General features: G+C 38.4%; 1 protein-coding gene across 2 annotated transcripts in view; it reads right to left on the bottom strand.

The window, feature by feature from the left end:
• The window catches only part of EZH1 (enhancer of zeste 1 polycomb repressive complex 2 subunit), a 48,127-nt gene extending 36,180 nt beyond the window's left edge, over positions 1-11,947 (bottom strand). For both annotated transcript variants that reach the window (XM_072403969.1, XM_072403970.1), the window contains exons 1-3: positions 11,812-11,947; positions 5,960-6,080; positions 4,077-4,205 (exon numbers count right to left, since the gene is read on the bottom strand). In XM_072403969.1, coding sequence (XP_072260070.1) covers positions 4,077-4,205; positions 5,960-6,079 — 249 coding nt within the window. In that variant the 5' untranslated portion in view covers position 6,080; positions 11,812-11,947. The remainder of the gene's footprint in view (positions 1-4,076; positions 4,206-5,959; positions 6,081-11,811) is intronic.
• Positions 11,948-19,458: the final 7,511 nt, after the last annotated feature.

Below are 19,458 nucleotides of genomic sequence, written 5' to 3'. Positions count from 1 at the left end.
ATTTGCAAGTCAAATAAAAAAAGGACACCATACCTGCTTTAAACATGGAGAACTCTTGATTGTATTTGTGCCTGCTTTTTAAGTCTGGCAGAGAGTGCCTTGAACATGTGTTGGTATTATTAAAACCTTAAGACATAGTGAAGCAAAATGTACCACCTGGTGTCAGAACAGGTCATGGATTCTGTCTCACAGGTCATGGGTCCACCCCCTATACCTTGTTCCAACTTTCTAATATCTGCCCATTAGTATGTCCTATTTATTCCATCTTTTTTTATTACGCCCCAACTGTCAAATGCTGTATATTTTGATCCAAAGTCCTTGTGTTTCATGTTTTGTTAAGAATGTAATCACTTTTAGTATGTAATAGTGTGATTATTGTAATATAACAAGTACAAATGTAACAAAAAAAAACTTTCAAGTGACTACTGGCAACTGGGATTGGTAACTGCTAGGTTTTTTCAGGCATGAGGAAGCAGTAAAGGCAACCTGCCAGTGTGAATTCAGCCTGACTTCAGTTGTGCCCCTGGGGCTATATCTAGTTAAAGAGAACTTTTGACTGGAGGGGAGAGATCCAAAAATAAAAATGCAGTGATGCTTTAGGAGCACCATGCATGTGAGCATACGATGGCAGATGAGGGCGAGACAGCCAGTGTCTCTCATCACTGCCCAGTATGTGTTAGCAGGTAGGGGCAGTACAGTCAGTGCCCCATCCTCATCACTGCCCATATTCTACATAAAAAAAACTGCCTGTAAAGTCCAAACAACCTTCATATCTCCTAGGATATCTCAAAGAAGAAAAGAGAAGCAGACAGGGTAGCATAGTATAAGAGTTAGAGTTTTGTGACAGGTAGGTATAAATTTAGGGGATCCACCCCAATGCTCCCTGCTATGTAAGTGGCCCTCGGGGTCCCCAACTTTATTTTTAATTTTAAGCTCCTAGACAGACTTGCTTTTGAAACAATGCCCCCAACATTCGATTTTTTTAAAGGGTTTTAAAATAGAAGAGTAAAGAAGGGCTTGTTTTGGCATGCAGATGTGTATATTTTACTTATTAATTTGTAACAACAGTATATAGATAAAAAAAAAGTTAAGTACATTTTTTTGGCCAGCTTGGCACTATACAAATACCACTACTACATAATTCAAAATTTTAATATCTTCTATTGGTAAAGAGGTGTTCAGTATTGCAGTTGACTTTTTTTTTTCCAACACATTTCGCGCAGGCTTCCTCAGTGGTGATAGCGACATGCGATATAGAATGTCTGTATGATATTAGGAGATTTGAAAATGTTTCTGAGGTCACATAGAGCAGTGGTCGACAACCTTTTTGGACCTTTGGACCACTAAATGCATAGACTCCAGGCCGCACATGTGCGGGGAGCTGTGTGTCATTCAAAGGGGAAGAAACTTACCCCAGAGTGACGTCATGATGCCAGAACCCGCCTATCTACCATTCAGAAACACAACCCACTATCCTCAGCCTGCAATCTGTATGAGAGACATGGTCCGCTGCCCTGGGTGGCTCTCGCCCCAGCGGGGTTCTTCTTCTCACCCTGCTGGGGGGGTGCACCGGCCAGTGACCGCTGACTTAGAAGATGCAGGAATCACAGGTGTGAAACATGATGTAGATTAATAACTATAAAGATCAGATACCTGTGCAGATTTTTTTTTAGCTGGGACTTAGTTATAGTGGTTGTCCAAGACCTACAGGCTTCAAACCGATTGCTGTGCTGCTGCCAGAACTCCCAAATCCAAGGCTATTCAATTTTCATAAGTTTTTAAACTTGTCAGCCCATATCTGTAAATTCTTTGAAGTCAGGGTGGGGGGGTTAAATGTTGGTTACTAGTACCTATAAGGGTTCCATGTGCAAGCTGAAAATTTTAGGTCATCACGACAAATGGTTTAGGAGATTTAAGGTTTGAACAAACTTGATTGAGCAAAACTTGAGCTTTACAGCAAAGTGTAACATTTGTTAAATACAAACAAGAACAATCCACTTTTTCGCTTTTCTTTCCTGAACAGAAATACATGTGTACTCTTCTTACTTTGTTAAGAAAGTTCCATGTTAGTGTAGCCTTATTTATTTATTAAAGGATATATATATTATAGCACAAAGGGTTTTCATGCAAACAAATTAGGTGGACTTTGGTGCGAAAGTATTACTTTGGATTAAATGATATCATTGTCCTTGAATTGAATGAACACCTCAGGAGTGAAAGGTGTATGGATGGGTCCCATTTACAGCAAAGAGTGCACATAGAATGGAATAAATGCAGACCACACACGGTACTGAACATGAACAGCCACATAACATAACGCATGCTGCATACATACAGAGCATTAAAGAGCATACACTGGATGTACAAAGTATGGAAGAAATCCAGGGCACACGCAGCACTAAACAGACACTGCATACAGTATGAATATATACTGCATACACAGCAGGGATTACACAGCACGAAGCATACACTGAACTTGTACATCATAGAAAACACAGAATGATTAAAATAGGTATAAAATGTACACAACACAAAGCACACACACATACACAGCTAACAAAGACACATAGCACAAAAGCACACAGCTCATAACTTACAAGGTATACATAAAAACATTAAAAACACATTACAATTTACATTATACATGGCACACATACCCAGTACACACATCACAAGAGTCAGAGAGCAAACACAATAAAGCCACTAAAGAAAATGCAACTTCCAGGTTGGCAGATGAAGAGAAATCTTTTTAATTGGTCAAATGGTTGTTTCTATGCAAGACAGTGAACTGATATGAGAACTTTATTGGTATCTTACAGTAGAGAACCCTCCGTGAACAGTGTAAATGATTCCTTCACATATACAGGAATATGAAAACCTTTTTTTCTGCAATAATTGAACATCATAAATAGTAAATTCGATAACATACAATGGGCTACAGGAAGATGGAACACAAGACAGGTTACATGTGTTATGGAAAGCAGTTCTATTAGAATAGGACATTGAAGATGAAGGCAATGAAGAAAAATTGACTTTTGTGATAAAGAGTGATTGAGAAAGTCTCAGAAAGAGCAGATCATGGAAGGACAGCAAGAAGAATGGTAACAATACCAAATTATGCAGGACTAGTTATTGGGTGAAAAAGGAGAAAATGTAAGTAGGGTGTCAGTAGGAGAAAACCCAATGTGGTTGGTAGAAACAAGAAAAATGTCAGAGATATTGCTTTTAGACATGATAGGGAAAATTTGTGAGAGAGTATGCAGAGGACCAATAGGCAGCTGCACTGCTGGTCCTCCCTCCTGCAGGCATCTCATGCATGTTTCTGATAATGAAGTCTCAAAATGAAGGTTATATGTTATAATGCCAGCATAAACTTGAGAATTTCACACCTATAAATGATGAGAGGAGTGACATTGGAAAGTCACAAAGGGAAGGCAGACCAGAGCCATTGGGAAATCTGAAGGAGCTGACTGAATACATAAGATTGAGACATGGAGAATACAAAAAAAACATACAAGAATATAAAATAAACACAGAGAAAGAAGATAATAAAGTGTGTGAATACACAGAGTAGTAAATAATAAAGGAGAACAGACAGATGAAGAGAGCAGGGCAGAATGGGACATAGGAGAACCATTGGACATTTAAAATAAAAGGCATATATCAAACAGGTATCATCTAACAGGTTTACATGTTTTACACACAGAAGTGCTTATATAAAAAATCTGACCATTGTAAGCCTCCCCACTCCCCCCAAAAGCCTCATCTCTGAAATCTTTTTTTGGAATAAAAAATAATGACATACTCTGTTTTCTACCTCGTTTGATGACAGCACCTCCTCTTTCTCCCCTGAAGGCAAACTGGGCGGGCATATTTCCAGAACTGAACACTTCTAAGTTAATAATGAATTTTAGCTTTAAGATTGAGTTGCATTAATTTGCGCCTTTACATCTGCTTATGAGGATTAGCTTCAAAAGATAAAGATATATATCCCCTTAGAAGAAACATTTAGGAAATGTAGCCCAAAACCAAGGAGGACACGCAGAACAACCTACAAACTAAATAAAAAAGTTTACCTTTTTTAGAAATGGGTGCCCACTTGAAGGCGTCATCATCTGAACCGGTTGCACTTTTAGTTTCTCCCACTCTTCATTTAAAAGGTTTGTCCGATCTTGTGCCTTTGTCAAATTCTCCACGTACAAGGCCTGTAATATTGTTTGTCCACACAACTTCAGTGCTCACTGACTAATATTCACATTTCAACTTTACTTATTGCATATTGAACAGTATGGATGTCCTCACCAAAGACTTTGCTTACTGAGCCCTCATTACCGTTGTGAGTAATAAGATATACTGTCAGTAGTAATATGAAAATGCTGTTTTCAGAAATTCAGCCATTATGGAATGGCAGGCTATTGTAGAGTAAATATTTAAAAAATAAAATGATTTCTTGATTCATTAGCATGCTTTGGGTATTACAAGGAAGTCCTGAGATACGTGGATGTAGAAGTCTCATCTATTTTGTTTTATAGTAGTGAAAGCCGGGAGCAAAGGCACTTCCTGATGCTGCAATACTGATTGTAATTTAATTTAATTAATGGTCTATTCCTGCACCCAACTGCACCACACCAACTAAAAGCCAGTTTAAAAACATGTACTTATAACCTTCTCCGGGCGACTGAGCCCCTGGTGGAATGGCCAACGTCTACCCAAAAATGAGCAGCACTGTACCCCCAGTTAAGCCTTTGGTTTAAAGCGGAACTGTCAGGAAAAAAAAAAACACCACTTACCTTTACTTCTGCAAAACTCACGATCCCTCCAAATAGGGCCTCAAGTCGGTTCCACAAAGGTAAAGACAGAAAAGGGAGGGAACCCCCTTTTTTTTAAAAAAAAAAAAAACTACTTTTTTAGGGGGCAAAAAAAGAAGAAAATTTTAACTTCATATAAAAGGGTTATCTACTCTTTTACATAAAGTAAAAATTTTGGTGATAGGTCTGCTTTAAAGCACTCAGAACTACCGTATTCCACAATACCCCTGGCAAGCTGCAATCACAATTCTTTCACCAACCACTCCCCTTCCTACTGTAAAATTTATTAGAAGTAGAAAAGGGGGGACAACTAATCTCACCAACCAAAATCAATGGAATGACCTCCATCTCTCACTAATGGATTTTCCTTATCATCAATCACGTAAGAACTCATTACTATCACATCACATCTTAACCCTTTCTGGTCCCATTCTTCCCGTATAATCATGAAGTATTGTTCTTTTCAGAAAAATAATCATATTTTAGAAAAATCATTACATGTGAAACACAACTTCAAGACAATCTTGAGTTGTGATGGTAAGTAATTCCATAGTCAATTGTAAACCCACTTCTCTCTCACAGTACATTTCCCATATATTTTATTTCCATATACCGTATTTTCCGGCATACAAGACGACTTTTTAACCCCGAAAAATCTATGACAAAGTCAGGGGTCGTCTTGTACGCCGGGTACCAGTACTTACCTGCAGCCAGTGGAGAGCCTGGATTGGCTCTGCAGTGGAGAGCCTGGATTGGCTCTCCACTGGAACACGCCCATTCATTAAAGGAACGTGCCCATTCATTACTTAGAACTAGTAGTGTACAGTTCTTTCTGCCTCTCAGTTCTCTCACAATAGTGAGATCTGACAGGCAGAAGGAACAGTACAATACTGGGCATATAACACGACCCCCAAATGATTGGTTAGAGTGGTGGGTCGTCTTATACGCCCAGTCGCCTTATACACCGGAAAATACGGTATATTTATGTTAAGTGCAGATGATAAACAGTGGATAGAAGTGTTGAAAAGCAGTCTATCACCACCTATGTAAATCTAATAGGCTAAAATTTTCATAAGAGACCAGTTTATTTTGCACGTTTTATACTGATAAAAGCCTATGTGATCAATAAAATATTTTATAGTATCGCTCACCCCAGCTGCAGAGTTTGCTTGCATTCTTCTTAGCTGTAGAAGACGCATGTACTCTAGGCGAGCTTTCTTCTTCCAGTACAGGAGGGACTTGGTGTACTGCGGGCTGGGGGCCTCCATCATGCTGGGGAAATAAAAACATTTACCAGTACACTGGCGTTATAAAGAATTAGATACAACACCAACCAATTAAGCAGCTGTTATATATATGTACCAGCTGATTACCCGGGGATGCCTGGGTATTTATTTTTTGCAATCCTATATTATAGTTAAAAAAAAAGTATGTGAAAATATAAGCAAAAGGCACACTGTGCTGAGCAATACATTCACACATACATACATACATACATCCAAATATACCTCTGACATATAGCACAGCGCTGTACAAAGATCAGTGGTGCACTCACATGAGTCTCAGTCATATGTATAGCAAGTTTGCTTGAAATGTCTACATGTAATTTTGAGTGATGGTGGAACATACACACATACACACACACATACACACACACATACATACATCCGATTTTATGTATTGTAAGGCCCTGGTCAGCACCGGTATTCACCAGACCCCGGTCCCCCCACCTAACGCTGCAGTCTTCACCATTAGTAAGCCCCCGCTCATCCTGGAGAGACTGGTTGCATCTCCCAGCACATGGTTGCCCGCAGGACTTAGTGTGCAAAGGATGGTGCCTGGGGATGGGTTGGCAGAGGACCAGGAGCCCACAGATAAAGCAGTACAAGAACTACCAGGCAAACCAGAGTACAAAGCCAAAGTCATGCACAGGTGATCAGTCCATCAAACCAGGTACAGGAAACATGCAATGGTCAGCAACAGAAAATCACACGAAAAACACTCCAGCAGAGATGAGCCCTGCTAAACGCTACAACAGGCACTGGAATCTGAGTGCGGAGGGGCTATAAGGACCCAGCAGACATTGGCAGCATGGAATTGATCGAGGACTATTCTATTCCCCCACTCAGCAGAACAGCTCCAAATCTCCTCAGCTGTGCAGTCTCAGTGTAGGGGATGCCAAAAGAGAAAACCCAGCTAAAGGGAAACAAGAATGCCGCAAGCTGCAGAGCACTAATTCCTAGAACTCCTCTGCTGCTGTAAGGGCCGCAGCCAGAGAATAGGCCGGGCGTGCTTTATTGCAATAGGACATTGCCAGGGATTGTCGCCAGAAGAGCGTCTCCTAACATGTATATATTATTTGTTTCAGCTGGAATCTAACTGATGCTAAGGCCAAAATCGATTTTGGTAAATAACGTCTACTGCAATAATCTTCAACAGGGCTACTAATATTCTTCAAAATATCAAAATAATAAATATCCAATCAGAATCTCTAAGGTATGTTTAATTGCTACTGCTCAAAAACTTCTTAAACTTAAAACTTTTTAAAGTAATTGAAAACCCTATCTGGGTGACATTTAGTTTCTTTGAAGCTCTCCTAAGCTTATTTAAAGACTCCTACACTGCTGTGTGGAAAACCCACATTAAACTGTTCACAGATTAAAATTTTGGAAGACCATGACAATGTAATTCCTGCTTGTCTGCATTTATCCAGTTACATTTTTTTTCAAATTCAGGGAGAAAATACTACACAAAATTGTTTATTTTACAGCAAAATTAAACAAATATTGTAAACAGAAAGCCTTTTTAATAAAGAAGAAACATATTATGTCCCTTTTTTTTAATTAAACAAACTTACCTGCCTTTTTACACTCCTCTGTACAATATACACTGAGATGCGCACTTGCAGCTCATTATACAATCCTGGTATACCTGGTTGGCAGAAATAAATGAACTCCTCAACCCAGGCAAATATTATCATTTAACAGGATTTGTATAGCCCCAACATATTACTCAGAGCTGTACATTAAATAGGGGTTGCAAATGACACACAGATACAAACAATAAATCAAGATGATCTTGAACCATGAAAAGTTATGTTGGCAAAGCTGGCAAAGATAAGTTGGCAAAGCAGCACAGGAAGAAAAGTTTAGTTCTGCTTTAAACTAAACCTTGTTACTGCTAGCCAAGCTGTTATGATAATCTCATCTCACTATCTACTAAATTTTATACTGAATAAAGGTATGGACATGTTCTTTTGTACAATTGTAAATCTTAATATAAAAACAAAATTCCAACACCTGTGACCATGTTAGTAGACATTTACATTCTGCTCCTATATATTTTCCAAATCAATAATACTGCAGGTTACGTTTTCAAATAGTAAGTGAATGAATGAGCTCTAATATAAAACAGGGATACTGACATTACCTCAAACATTCCCTATTGGGAATCAATTACTGCCATCGAAACACATGGACCAGGAAGATTTCCAAGAGAAACCTTGGAGGGAATGTTTTATTCCCTGTTTTATAAATAGAGACTTGTAAAGCTGATTAACTGCTTGTTGCCTGCTCAGTCCAGAAGCCCCCTTCAACTCTTGGAGGTAAGGAAAGATAGGAGATAAGCTTCTAGTTGCTATATAAACAGCTCAAAGGCTGGAAAAGATACACTTTAATTAGTGAACCTGGGTGAGCCAGCAAACCTGGAATTCATTTCTTCAATGTCATTTGCTGTTTGCTATCAAATGTTTTGGACCCTGGACAAGATTAGTTCCAGTTTTGCCAGCTTCACTAATGAAAGTGTATCCTCCCTAGCCTTGGATAGCTTTCATAAATCAGGCTCACTGTGTCAGTAAAAAACAAAATTCTTATTTTCCTAACATCTCTTCCTCTACACAGGACATTAACTGACTATGCATAACAGCATAACAGCTGCTGCCAACATTAATTTAAACTAACTTTTATTTCGCTTGGTATGCCAAACAGTATTTTGCTTATGAACAAAATCTATACTTTTGCACTTTTAATACATACTGCACACTTAATGTACACAATTTGTACATATTTCACTGAATAATGAACAGCCATGCATTGCACAACCATACTTCATTATTTGACAATATTTATAGTTTTATATTTACTCCTTGCAACATTCCTAAATTTACCGCTCACTGAGCCAGTTCCAATTTTATAACATCGAATTGGTTGCAAGGTGTTATAAAAGTCCAATAAAGTGGTTATGTTGTGTCCAATTACAGTTCGTTTCTTTTTTATTCCATAAGGCTGGATTTAGCACTCAAAATTTATAACAAATTGCAACATTTTCCAGAAAAAGAAACTGGAAAGAATAACTGTAAAGCTGCGTACACACTTCCAATTTTTATCATTCAAAATGAACGACGAACGAACGACGAACGATCGATTGGGCAAAAATTGTTCGTAAAAAAAGTAACCAACGACGCCGACGAACGAGGAAAGTCGTTGGAAATGAACGACCGGACCGGCGGATCGGACGACGATCGTTGACCATCGTTCGTGTGTACGATCGTTCATTGATCGTCCATGGTCTGAGCATTCGTGATGAACGAACGTTCCTGCGGTGCACGTAACTTCCTGTATCGTTCAAACGATTGCATATTTTGTGTGTACAATATCTACGAACGATCGTGTTGTTATCTGTATGTACAGGATCGGTGCTATACGATCGTTCCCAGATATCGTGCAGGATCGTTCGTCGTTCGTTTACCAATGATAATAATTGGAAGTGTGAAAGTCACCTTGAAACAACAAATCAACTACTATGATGAACATACTTTTTAAAGGAATACCCACTTCCCTGCCTAGTGATACTTACCTTTTTTTGTGCTCCCCCACTCCCTTTTGCACCTGTCAAAGGCCAGAATAAGAATTAGTGTATGCTTTATGTCAGTCTGTGTTAAAGCTTATAAAGATAGTCACCGTGTTACATACGAGATAGGGACTGTAGGTTTGTTGCATTTGTATGTATTTCGGAACAGGTACATCAGGTACGGGTTCTCTCAACATAATATTGGGTAGCATGGTGTCACATTTGCTGATGATCAATAATCAAGTACATTTGATTAGCAGCATAGGGCTACTACACTTAACCTGCTAATTTCTCCCATAGTTGTAAGGGTGAACTTTAATTCTTACTGGCACAGTGTAATATGTCATTTGTTGTTATTCATCCTAAATTGTATTTACCTAATTCTAAGACCTGCCAGATGATTTTATTCTGCCCTGATACACAAAACCACTGAAAGAGGATGCGTTTTCCTTTCCTAATGACTGTATATTATCTGCTTATGGTATCACAATACACAATTATAACCCCTGCATACCCAATGCACATCAATGCATTTCTTGCCAATACACAGTTTAAATTTCTAACAGTAATGGGTAAAACAAAGAGATCAGGAACACCATGGAAAGGTGGGAAAACAAAGGTAAGGCGAGGGTAAAGGGTTATTAAAATTATTTACTATTCAAAATATTGGAATCCTTCTTTGTTTTTACTGCTATCTGGTGCCCCATTTCCCTAATTTCTATTCCACTGACAATAATTCATCAGAGAAGTAAAATCTTTTTATAGGGATAGATTGCTAGGTAACCTCTGTTAGAATTTTAAATAAGTTTGTCTTCCTGGTGCAGATTTTCTATTCCTTTTTTCACTCCCAAAAATGTTGTCAGAAAGTAAGTAAATATCTAAAGGTAAGGAGAAAACATTAAATTGACATAAAACTAAAAAGTAACGAGCAGGAACAAGTTTAAAGTAAAAGATAAATGATCACTATGGAGGCTTTAATATTAAAGTTAAACTAAAGGCCAGAAACGTATTTTCATACCCAGGAGAGGAATGGCATTGCCTTGGCCAGACAAGGCAGAAACAAGGCTAAAATTAAAGGGAATCTCTAGTCAAACTTTTTATGTTACATTGATCAGTGGGCCATTAAAAAGCCACAAGACATAATCAGCAGCAAATTCATAAATCTCATTATAGCTATAAACAAGAATTTTCTAATACTGAAATTCAAAACTCTATAGAAATTGCACTGACAGCAGCATCTGTCTAATGAAGAATAAATATACTTTCAGACATGGCTAAACACTCCTTTAACTTTTATATATAAAATAAATAAGAACGTTATAAGAAATCATTAGAAGCTTACACAGTAGGATCACCAGTCCATAAAGACATATTTGCTTGTGATTATGTATCGCTTTTAATTTGACCCAGAATCACAATAGTCTATGTATACCCAAAAGCATAATACTGCACTATGTATGGCCAGCAGCAAAGTACTGCAATACGCACACAAAAGCACATCAATACACTGAGGAATGTAAACTGCAAAGAACAGCACTGCACCATATACAGACAAAACAAAACTGAACTATTTAAACAGACAAACAGGTAACTACGGTATGTTTAATAACATATCGCTGCACAATGTAGTCCCAGCAGTACAGCGCAGCACTATGTACTCCCAGCAGTACAGCGCAGCACTATGTGCAATCTATCAGCACAAGCATGCACAGGTCAGTACTGGTGGCTCACTGACTGCCACTGTGGCTGTGCACTATAGGGGCCCAGGTTCGATTCCCAGTAAGAACATTATTTGATTGGAGTTTGAACATTCTCCGATCACATCCTAATAATACACTGACAGCTCTCCTCCTCTAAGTTATCCTTAGCACAGGGGAAGGATATTTCAGCTGATGTTTATTGACCCTGGAAGGTGGTAACGTTCTGGCACCATATAATAACAATGCTACAATCTACGCGCCCTTATCAATTCTAACCCATAGTTATGCCTTTACTAGTCCAAATATTGTTCTTCTGCATGCAAAGCCAACCAATCACATCCACGTAACGATTAATAAGCATAATAAATCATAACATGCCTAACCAATGACATATGCGCAATGTCACTCCAATATTCAGTAGCTGTGTCTCCTGTCAGTATTATTTCTAGCAGTACCTTCATCATCAAGTCCCCTTGTCACCTGCCTATAAGGATGCTGCGCAATGTTCACTATTCACTCCATCTTCCTCTGCACTTCTTGTCGTTTTCGCTTCTGCGTTCCAAGCCTCGCTGTCATTCTATTACAGTTTTCTAGGCCTCGCTGTCGTTTTGTCCCGCTTTCCAAGCCTCGTTCTCATTTTTACTATTCCTGCTTTCCAAACTTTATTCTTGTTTTCATTGCTTTCTGGCTGGTAGTGCTTTGTTATTTATACAATAAATCGCTTCTATGTGCAATATAAAAACAAATCATTCACATCTATATACTCCACTTTTGACAATAAAACTTTAAGCTGTATTGCCCCTGACCCTTCTTCATCAGATTATTATTATTATCATCCAGTATTTATATGGCACCAACATATACCGCAGCGCTGTACAAAGTCCATAGTCATGTCACTAGCTGTCCCTCACACAGGGGCTCACAATCTAATGTCCCTACCATCATATATCATTGATACAGTCTAAACCAGTGGTCGTCAACCCTTTAGGTCCCGCAGACCACTAAAATTACCGTCTCCGGACCGCGCATGTGTGGGGAGCCATGTGTCACTACTCCCCCGTAGTGATGTCATGATGCCAGAACCCACCCACTGAGGCTGGCAAAACTGCCGGGTGACTGATCAGAGGCAGAGGACACGGCCAAAGGATGCAAGCAGACAGGCAGGACAATGGAAGATGTCGGCTGACCAGATAATTATTTTTCCTTTAGCTACGCCGAGTGTGGTTCAGGGTTACTGCTCGGGGGGTTAATCCCAGGCTATCACTGATATCTTGAGTCATCACACATAAATGGAAACTGAATACCACAACCTTGAGGCTGCAGTGGCATTTGCAGTAACATTGATATTTTCATTGAATTAATACCTTGCAGTATAGCACCTGTAGCCAAATCCTAGTGACATTTTCCTATTTATTAATCAGTTATTATTTTCTTATAAATAATAAATCACCTTTCCTAATAAAGTAGTCACCTTAGTGGTATAAAAAGGCATAGATCTACCTCATCGAATTAGAAACCCTACTCCAGAGATAGTCATCAGACATCCATGATGTCTGTACAAGGCCTATTGAGAAATTGATCAATAAACTGGTAATCTAACCTGATATCGGATTTTAACCAGTGCAGGCACATTTATAAAGCCGTGTTCAGCCTGATCACCTTTCTAGACATGGACAGATAGCATTCTCCAATTGACAGTGGCAAACGCCATACACCACAGAGGGAATCAGTGGTGTCTGTTTTAAACTCCATAAATGCCAAGAGAAAGTAAGAAGTAGATCTGTACACAGGATCCTCAGATATGTAAATACTGCCTATTAAAACAAAACTGTTTTTTATTATATTATTATTGGTCAAACCAAGTAGTGCCAGAAGTGTTCTGGAGCTTATAGTTTATGATGACAACACAACTACTAAAATAAACATAGTCACATAGTGTTGGCATCTTAATTGTTAAATTTATGCTAGTATAATCCACAGGTCAGCGAATTATAAAACATTTATTTGTAAAAAAATAAAAACAAGTAATATCAAAAATACAAAATCTTTAAATCTTTCTCATTAAGATGATCAAATATTTGGAAAAATGTCTAACATTCTCCTCTCCCATCCAGTCCATAATGTAATATTAGCAGCAACTGGTCTGATTTATTAAATCTCTCAAAGACTGAAAAAGATAGACTATCATGGGAGAACCTAGGTAATCCAGCAAACCTGAAATGGATCTGGTAAACGACTGAAAACATTTGTTTACTAATCGTAAATGATTATTATAAAATCCATTCCACGTTTCTTGGACCACCCAGGTTCACCCATAGTGGATCAGTTTTGGAGAGCTTTAATAAATCAGGCCCATTGTCATATGAACAATAGATCATAGACATTGACAAATAACTGTTTTGTGCACACTCAAGGTGTTCCCCTGCTTCTTTAAATAATTAACATAACAATAAGCAGAGTTGAGGAGAATGGTTGGGTGTCACCAGTTTAACAACATAATACTGGGCAAAGATTACACCAAGTCTTGCAGTTTCAGTCTATAAAAAGCAAAAACACAAAAGGTAAAATAGGAAAAAAAGCCTAATTTACTAAAAAAACAAAAAGTTGACGGGTATACTTTTTGTTAACAAAAATCTGTGAACGACTGTCGCCCCATTCTGGAAAAACTTTCTCCTGTTTGTGCACATGGAGCCATTCATGAGCAGTCTAGTGTACAGTCATGCCAATTTTCAAACAAGGAAAAATAATTAGAATACAGTTCCACTTTATTGCAACAGCATTCCCACGCCACTATCTCCCTCGGGCCTACTTCCCTGGGTCTACTGAAAGGAATATATTTTTGCTGAGTTTTGAATTTAAGTTGTTTTTGTTTTTTTTGCTATATTTTGCAGATAATTGAGTTGTGTCGAAACTAGTTACATCCTCCTTATCATTAGGTCAATATTTGCTCCATCCTTACCTTGAAGCTTCTTACCTTGAAACATCTTGTTCAGTGAAGTTGTTAATTAAGTTTCTTGTTACTGACTAATTACTAAGTGTTTTCCACCTGGTTGTCTGACTATATAAACTGTGATGTTATAATAAAGTTTTGAGACAGGATATAACTATATGCTTAAGTTGCGTATGTCTTAATCACTGCTCCCAACGCGTTGAAAACAGAGGTCATGATAGAAGGATAAAACTGATCTGGGATCAGCAAGAAATTGCCTTAACATCTACGCTGGGGCCTTTCTCCCTGAGGCCTTCCTCCTCAGGCCTACCCTAAAACCTAACTTCCTGGGCCTTTCCAAAGGCCTACCTCCCGGGCTTATCCTAAGGCCTATCTCCATCAAGCCAACCTACCTGGGCCTACCCTTGTGCCTTTCTCCCTCAGGCCTACCTCAAGGCCATTCAATCGTGTAGTATATACGTATCAACAAAAAATGTAAGTAAAGTAATTGAAAAGTAAAAAGATCACACAGTGATGTTCATAGGGCAAAAATCTGTATTGGGCTAAATAGACTATATGACCATCATATTTTGCTGCTTGATGGAGCTCCACTATATTACACAATTCAGAGCTTTTAATAAATTGCTCCCTCCTCTATAACAGTATACAAATGTTAGGCTTACACAACTATGTTACAAATGAAATCAACAAATCCGTCTTTTCCTAGTTATGGCCAAGCTAAGCTGTTCAGCAAAAGTGACAGAGTGAAACAAGTCTTAGTCTACGGGATCTCTGCTATTGGAGGATATACATGCCGGGGCTGTGACATACAGTTGCTTCAGAATGTATTCTGACCCCCTCATGTTTTTCAATTTTTCTTTGCAGCCTGATGCTACAATCATTTATAATATTGTATTTTCTCATTCTACACTCTGTACTTAGTACATAATAAAGTGAAAACAGTTTTTTAGACAATTTTGTAAATGTATTAAAAAAAAAACTGAAATATCATATTTATCAATAGGTGTTCAGCCCTTTTGCAACAACACAAAATTAAATTTAGCTCAATTGTCTCCTTCCAAAAGTTGGTCGCCCCGGCCAATGAGCGAAAAGGGCCTTAGTGAAGGAGGTGACCGAGAACAAAATTGCCATTCTGACAGAGCCCCAGAGATCCTGTGTGGAGATAGGACTAAGTTCAAGATGGACCACCATAACTACAGCTCCTCACTATATTATTTATGCTACTAAACAGTAACATTACATGTTTAAATACTTTTTTTAAGAGATTTTTGAGTTTTGTTATTTAAAGTTTATTATTAGTTTTAATATTTTACCAGTGATTTATGCCTAAGAATTACACCCTACAATGGAAATTACAATTCCCCACTAGGGAAGTTAAATAAAGCACCTATAAAAACTCTCAGACTGAGAGGAACAAGATTCTCCGGGCTGATGAAATGGAGATTGAACTGTTTGGCCTGAATTCTAAAAGTTATGTTTGGAGGAAACCAGGAACCACTCATTACTGCTCATTACTCAATAATAGGTGTGCTGGAGCTGATCAGCAAAATAGTTTCTGATCAATTCCATGCTGCCATTGTCTAGTGAGTCCTTATAGCCACTCTGTTCTCCGATTCCAGTGCCTGTTAAAGCGTTTAGCAGGGCTAATCTGTGCTGGAATGTTTTTTTGTGTTACTTATGACCATCGCTTGTTCCAGTTCGATTGTATGTAGCCTGGACCGACTTTTTCTCTGTGACCCCGACTATGCTTGTGCCTACTCCCTCTGTACCCCATCTAGTGGACTGGTTGCCTGTCTATGACCTTGGCTTTATACTCCAGATTTGCCTTGTAGAACTTTGTACTGTATAATCTTTCCCAGACACCAACCCTTGTGCACAGAAGTCCTGGGGGCAACCATGTGCTGGGAGATGCAAACCAGTCCCCCGAGTGGGGGCTTGCTAAAGGTGAAAACCACTGCATTAAATTGAGGGACTGGCATCTGGTGAGTACTGGTGCTGACCAGGGCCTTACATGGACAGTTTTTCAGCAGTAGGGACTGGAAGATTGGTCAGGGTTAAGGGAAAGAAGAATGGAGCAAAGGACAAGGATATCCTCTAAAAAAAAAAACCTGTTCCACAGTGCTCAGGATCTATGACAGGGCTGAAGGTTCACATTTCACCATGACAAGCACACCTAAAGCACACAGTGAAAAAAACAAAGAAGTGGCTTAGAGACAACTCTGCAAAAGTCCCAGGATGAGAAACCCAGCCAGAGCTTTGACTTAACCTTATAGAAAATCTCTAGAGAGACCTGGAAATGACAGTCCACTGACAGTCCCCATCCAACCTAACTAGGCTTGAGGGGATTTTTAAACAAGAATGACAGAAAAACTCCCAATCCAGGTGTTGCATCATACCCAAAAAACTTGAGGCATGTAATTGCTGTCAAAGGAACTAAGTAAACAGCCTGATTTCAAATGTAAAAGAGATATTTTTTTTTTTTTTTTAGTAAATTCATGAAATTGTCTAAAATTCTTTTTTCAGTTTGTCATTATGGGGTACAGAGTATAGATTAATGAGAAAAAAATTATTTACAAAATTCCATCAAGCTGCAAAATAACAAAATTGAAAAAAAAAATTAGGGTCTGAATACTTTCTGAAGTCACTGTATATTCTTGGCTACAGAACGAAGACCATTTAAAATAAGAACAATACTTCAAAGAAATAGGATCCAGGAGGTGGCTACAGTCTGGAGAGTGCATGTATTGCAGCCAGTAACACCAGATCTGTAGAAAAGAAGAGAGAAGAGAACAATACACCTCTTCTGGATGAATGCGGAACCGGGTCCATAACTTAACACATTAGTATATCATTACAATGGACTAATAAAAGATTGGGAGAGTATAAGCGTGCCAAACAAAGTTCTACCACAAGAACATGAAAAATGTCTAATAAAGTGCTGATCCACATAAAAAGTAACTACCGAATTTTCCGGCGTATAAGGCGACTGGGTGTATAGGACGACCCCCAACTCTAACCAATCAGTTGGGGGTCGTGTTAAATGCCCAGTATTGTACTGTTTCTTCTGCCTGTCAGATCTCGCTATTGTGCGAGAACTGAGAGGCAGAAGGAACAGTACAGTACAAGTTCTAGGGAATGAATGGGAGCGTTCCTTTAATGAATGGGTGTGTTCCAGTGGAGAGCCAATCTAGGCTCTTTACTGGAGAGCCAATCCAGGCTCTCCACTGGGGAGTAAATACAGGATCACGTCCTCCTGTGCAGGCTCCCGTTCTCCTGTGCAGCCTGCGCAGGAGGACACGCAAGGACGCGACTCGCAGGGACGCCGGAGGTGAAGCAACCTGCAGATAAGTACCGGTACCAGGCGTATAAGACGACCCCCAACTTTGGCATCAATTTTTCCGGGTTAAAAAGTCTTATACGCCGGAAAATACGGTAAGTTAAACGTTCACACTGGCTGATGAACACATACCAAAAAGCAAAATTGTTTCACAATTGTGTAAAAGCAGTACATTGTTTTTCATGAACATTAATTTTACAGTAAATGTTAATATAGGAGTCTATAATTAATTTTTTATTTTTAAAAATTAAAAAAAATTTACTTTATTATTTTGACATGCTTTTGTGTCTGAAACTTTATTATACTTATGCAATTATATGATACTGTAAAATAAATTTTCATGAAAAACAATGTACCGCTTTTAGACATAACACATAAATTGTAAGCATTTTAAAGGACAAGAGTCCAAATTAAGAGAATACAGTTTATTTTGAGCAAAGTATTGGGATAGTTTACTGTACGCAGAAAGAAAAGAGGCATAGCAATGACTTAGAAGCTCCAATTATTTAAAATTTACCATCAATGTGTCAACATTGGGCTGAAGAATTAAAAAATAACACCCATTATTTTCCCATCACATACGGTTTTCCACAAACCACAAGGGCAAAAAGATAAAAAGAAAATCTAGTCAATTGTGTGTGTACAGTACAGTCTGTCAAGGAACAATAACAAATGGCTAAGTTGAATATGGTGATTTGTGATAAAACCTTACATCATGAGAAAACATGGATTCCATTTTCAGATTCAGCGCCCCAAAAAACATAAGGATCACTGACAACTTTGCAAAAATACAGCTGGAAGTCCCAGTCCAAAGGAGCTCAGTTATTGGATGTGCACTATTCTGTCACCAATGTGGGTTTATGTAAGTTACCCGTCCTGAGACCCGGTCTGTACGGATGGATACCTTCTTGCTGAATACACGATGACAGGTAGTTTTACTCGACAAGAAACACCGCTGTAAGTTCCATTAGTATCTTTAATCCAATTTAAGAATATACAGGATACAACAGAGTTCTGGAGGTAAAAAACTGGTAATTCCACAGCCTTAAGATCAGGCAGCGCAGCACAATGACAAAAAAGCGATAACACTACCACAAATGAACAGAGGAGTTGTGTGGCAGCAAATCAATATGCAATTGAGTGCAAAAGTCAGAGTAATGCATATGTACATAAATACATTCAAAAACCAATATGTGATTTTGAAAATGGGACAAAGGCAAACGGGGTTCAAGTAGTAGTTTGGAGTGGAAACCATGCAGACATTTGTCCTGAATATTAGTTTAAAAAAAATGCCACAACATCGCGGAAGATTTGCTAAACAACAGAAACTGTCATTACAAACCGGGCACAAAAACATTGCAGCAAAAGTGGAATAATGATGACGATAATCCTTTTTGGAAATATTTGATTTCTATCAAGACAAACTACAATGACATTTTAATTAGATCACAAATGTTTGGTGAGAATTTTTTACAATTCATACTATTGTGAGTTGACATATTATAAAGTGCTAAGTAGTATATATCCAGCTTGATCTCAATTAGTTTGTAGTGTTGCAAAGCAAACCAAAACGTATAAAAACAGTGCAACAAATGTAACAATAAATTAATTATTTTGTGATTGCACTTACACAAAAGAAGATCTTCAAAGCATTAAAGATTCTAATTGACCTGTAAAGGACTGTATATGTGCACAGAACAGAGCAGGTGTGCGCTAATTAATTGCTATGATCTCACCATTGACAGCATAACAGATCCTCCTTAATCGCGCAGCTGAAATCTAATCGCCTTAATTGGCAGATTCGCGACCCCTATT

This window comes from Pyxicephalus adspersus, chromosome 3 (genome assembly GCF_032062135.1).
Source record: "Pyxicephalus adspersus chromosome 3, UCB_Pads_2.0, whole genome shotgun sequence".
NCBI lineage: Eukaryota > Metazoa > Chordata > Amphibia > Anura > Pyxicephalidae > Pyxicephalus > Pyxicephalus adspersus.
The sequence above is the reverse complement of the archived record's forward strand: the minus strand, read 5'-3'. Positions and strand labels throughout refer to the sequence as shown.